At 38.8% G+C, this 4712-nt stretch overlaps 1 protein-coding gene across 2 annotated transcripts in view; it reads left to right on the top strand.

Annotated features, from left to right (window-relative positions):
* The window catches only part of ydjc (YdjC chitooligosaccharide deacetylase homolog), a 54719-nt gene extending 53456 nt beyond the window's left edge, over positions 1 to 1263 (top strand). For both annotated transcript variants that reach the window (XM_007542484.2, XM_016666306.1), the window contains exon 6: positions 136 to 1263. In XM_007542484.2, the coding sequence (XP_007542546.1) occupies positions 136 to 466 (331 nt within the window). In that variant the 3' untranslated portion in view covers positions 467 to 1263. The remainder of the gene's footprint in view (positions 1 to 135) is intronic.
* Positions 1264 to 4712: the final 3449 nt, after the last annotated feature.

The following is a 4712-nucleotide window of genomic DNA, read 5'->3' as shown; positions in this document are numbered from 1 at the left end:
TGTGTGTGTGTGGGAATACTTTCTGAGTGCACTGTATAATATTGTTGAATGCTGTGGGTTGATTTAATTTGATTGCTTTTAGAGCTCTTAATCCTCCTTTTGTTGTAATATTGCAATACTTTATAATGTTTGCAGGTGGCCAGATGTGTACTTGGGACTCTCCACCATGGGTCAGAACATGTCAGTTTCAAGCTTGCAGAGGGCTCTCAAGCAAGCTTTGGGAACAAGAACTTCTAGCACCATCTCCAGAAGAGCACCTGACCTTCATCAACCAGTCATCACAGCAGAGCTTATGGTTCATCCAGGTTACCCAAGTCATCCTGATGAAGGCGGCTGTGGGGAGGGCCCAGATGACTTCTCCCAGTCTACTGAAAGAGAACATGAGCTGAATATGCTCAGAAGCCCATCTGTCCTGGAGCTTTACTGCCAGGAGGGAGTCCAACTCTGTGGTTTTAGAGACCTTTGACAACTGTTGTCTTGGAATAGTACAGCAGTTTTACACTTCTGGATAAAGTTTATGTTTGTATGTATATATATATATATATATATTCCCCTTTTACTCTATGATTCATAGAGATTTAAACATGCACTTAATGAAATAGAACATGATTGTGAATCCTTCTCTCAACATGAGCTGCTGGCTGAAGCATGTGGGCGTGGCTGAATAGCGAATTCCAGTCTGTCGCCGTTTGCATATATTTGACTAAATCACACCTGCATCATCTGATTTGCACCAAACTTCATATGATTTACCTTTAACTTCTAATGAGCCCAGTTGCCTTTAATTGTAATTTGACTCCACTGCGCCCCGTAGATTAATCCAACAGCTGTACCTCCTTAATACATCAACCAATCTGCATCAGATTTTTTGTGCACCATCAGTGCTCAACACATTGAGAGTCAAGATATGTGCCTTGACTCACATATCTCAGAGATAGTGTAGTCAGTTGGGGGGACAAAAAATTGTCAAACAACACAGAGTAGTCTATTTTATAAAATATATATTTTTGAATTTAGTGTATCCATCAGTTTCCTTTGTAAGCTTAGTGATTTTCTTAATGATTTTAAAATAGAGAATGAAAACCATAACACTGTGCAATAAAACACAGTCAGAACCACAACCAAGTTTACTTATTAACAGTAAAAAGAAAAGCAAACAGAAAAAAAAGACACCTGGAGAGATCAGACAGCAAGTAAAACAGCGCACCTGGACCAGCTCTCAGCTGGATTAGCGTGACGATCAGAAAGCTAAATGAATAACCCCAAAAAATAGTGGTGTAAAATGCTGGTTCTGTTCTCGCTGTTGGACCACCGCCATGCGATACTGAGGAATAATATTTCACAGATGTAGCGCTGCTCAATCTCTGCTCAGCAGTGAACTCTCACCGAATGTCTGCTTAAACCTGCAGGATGTAATAAAAAAAAGAAAGATTTAATATGGATTAAAACTTTTGCTATGACCTAACTTATGTTAGGTCATAGCAAAAGTTTTAATCCATATTAAATAGTGTACAGGAACATCTATCTTATGATAGATAATCATTAAAAAAATAATCGATCTCTTCTCCCTCCTCCTAGCATTCTGCAGTGGTTTATGAAGTTGTGACGTCCGCCTCTTTCCACTCTTTATGTATCTCTGCCAGATTCTTGAATCTTCTCGATTTCATAATTTAATCCACAATCATCTCTTTGTCTGGTGCATTTTCTCCTGCCAAATGTTGCCCTTCCACTAGATTTCCATTGATATGCTTGGACACAGCACTCTGTGAACAGCCAGCCTCCTTAGCTATGAACTTTTGTGGCTTACCCATTCTATGGAGGGTATCAAGTCTTTTCCATAATGAACGAAAGTGAGACAATTGAACCAAACTCAAGCAATTTAATGACACCTGGTGGTGCTTTGAGTTTAGTATATGATTAGTGTGTCACACTCAATTTGCAACATTCATGTCCTGTAAAATTTGGGCTGATTTCTTCAGAGTATTCAATTTTTTTAAATTCCTGATTTTGTGGACTGAATGAGCTGGAAGCCCAAACAAATACTTGAAATCGTTTAAACTGTGGGCCTGGAATCTATAACCCACAGGTGTCAAACTCCAGTCCTCAATGGCTGGTGTCCTGCAACTTTTAGATGTGCCTCTGCTGCACCAAACCTGAATAGAATATAGGTCATTAGCAAGGAAAACTTATCTACACAAGGAAGAGGTAATTAAGCCATTTCATTCCAGCGTTTTTTTGTACCTGTGGCACATCTAAAAACTGCAGGACAGTGGAGGACTGGAGTTTGTCACCCCTACTGTAAAGTTCATGTCTGTGTTCCCAGTTGGTCGGAGTGTTAGTGGTTAACGAACCAGCGTTAACCTCATCATGCAGGTTCAGCCCGGTGAGGAGATTTTGCGCTCTCCTCGTAGTCACTCATCACTACACTACTATATGATTTTATTATTATTTTTAGTATTAGTTTTCTAGGTGCACTAAGCATCAAACCGTATCAAATGCTTTGTCCACTTAGTCAGCCAGAGTTAATGTGCATGGAGATCTGAGAAACTCATCCCTTAAAACTCGAGCAACCAAAACATTTTCTGTGACTCTTACTAAAAACTCAACAAACACGAAATTGAAGAGCAACTTGGAGCCAAATTAGCATCATTGAATTAAATCTCCCATTTCTTGCTCATCTCTGCGCAGTGCAGCGGATTTAACTCATCATGCAGGGCCGGTCCAAGGCTGTATGAGTCCTGGAGGAGAATTTGACTTGGGGACCCCTCTAGCTGCTAAAATCGTCAGCACCTCTAACAGCTTCTGTGGTAGATGTAGTGAAATCTGGATGTAGATGTAGCTTAATTGGCCAACCTAAAAACAATCGGTTATAATTGCAGTTTACTAATTTCTATTTGTGAACAAACAGTTCAAACTCAAAGATTAAACTCAGAGCATCAGATTGTAGCTAGTGTAACAAAACAATCTAACTATTAATATTGTTTTTTTAATTTTTACAAAGTAAACTTGCCAGCTCCTTAAAATCTTACATTTAAATGTTAAACAATTTAAAATATTTTAATTTATGTATTCTGAAACAATTAAAATTTAGCAGCATTGATCATCTCAATAAATAAACATTTATTATTATTAACCTTAACCCATAAGTTACATTTATTTATCTGTGGTCTTTGGGAAAATATTAGTGTTTATGGGGCCCTTGAATCCCTAGGGGATCTAATGGAACCACTTACTTAATTTGGATTAAACAGAAGTGCAAATGATTGATATTCATTTTAATTGTGTTTTTTTTATTATTTGTTGTTTTTAAGATTCTATAGTTGTGGGTTTAAACAGTGTTTCACTGACGATGTTTTCCCACAGCATATATTTACCCAGTAATATTTTTACATTTCCTGTCTACTTAACATCTTTTAATACAAAAACATGGTGGACCGCCTTGGTGCCCGACCACCAGGCTTAGCAAGTTTTCTGGGGCAAACCCTGTGATATATATGTATTTGTAAACATGTATATATGTATATGCATCAGTGACGTGCAGATAGGGGAGGCAGAGCCTCACCTGTCCTGGAAAAACAATATATAATAAAATATTTTATATTGCTATATTCACCCTGTGGTTTGCACTACAAAGTATTTACTTTTCATTTAGCTTAACCAATTTTGATTATTATTTCTTCAAAATTGCTGAATTTCTGCAATTTCCCATTCAAATGTTGGAAGCGCAGCTGGTGAGGCAGCACTGAGCTGAGCCTCACGGCAGGATGATCGGTTAAAATCATCTCAAGCAACAATCTTAGATCTCAGAACATTCAAAGATTGTCCTAACAGTAAAATCGGGGCAAAAAATTGAAAATTGTGCCATGTGAACTAGGCTTTAGTGGGCACACCAACATGCAGAAGCCTTGTCTGACGGTTCACCCCCCTCCCACCATCCCCCTGGGCCGCAGTAAAATTGCCAAGGCTTGATCGGTCCGCGGTGATAAAAAGATTGGGGACCAACCTTTTCTTATATATCTATATATATTTATCTATGTCTATACACATGTGATATATGTATATATATTTTTTTCCATGGTGAAATAATTTATAATAAGATAATTAGGTAACACTTTATTTGAAGGGATGTGTATAAGACTGACATGACACTGTCATAAACATGACATAACATGAACATAAAGAAGTCTTTATGAATGTTTATGACAGTTATCATGAAGTGTCATTTGGTAAATAATGACACTTTTAATGCAAAGTTGCTCTAAAAGTTGCATTAAAAGTGCCAACTTTGCATGATTTTGTAAATTATGATAATTTAATGCAAAGATAAATTATCATAATTTAACTCATAGCTCTGGCGGCTGCCACCTGGCCCGGGCCCGGATGGGTGCCCATGGTGGCCCGGGTTTGGAGGTGCCAGGGAGGGAGGAATGGTTTCAGGTCACTTTAATTTATGATTATAGACGGAGAAAGTGCGCCATCGCCTGTTCAGAAAGGTTTATGTAACGTTGAAGTTACTGTCCCTCAATGGAATATATAGTAGTCAGTCCCAGTGACTGTTTCACTGACGGTTTAGCCAATGTGCTTCCTGGGTAAAAATCAAATGACAAAGGCAGCCCAAGATCCCCCTCCCCCCTGCTCAACAGTTTCCAGCAGCGCAGGTGTTGCACGTAAGGGGCCCGGTCATTGGTCCCGCATCCCGGCCTGACCATGAC

Source organism: Poecilia formosa, unplaced genomic scaffold (genome assembly GCF_000485575.1).
Source record: "Poecilia formosa unplaced genomic scaffold, Poecilia_formosa-5.1.2 Scaffold699, whole genome shotgun sequence".
Taxonomy (NCBI): Eukaryota; Metazoa; Chordata; class Actinopteri; order Cyprinodontiformes; family Poeciliidae; genus Poecilia; species Poecilia formosa.
The sequence above is the reverse complement of the archived record's forward strand: the minus strand, read 5'-3'. Positions and strand labels throughout refer to the sequence as shown.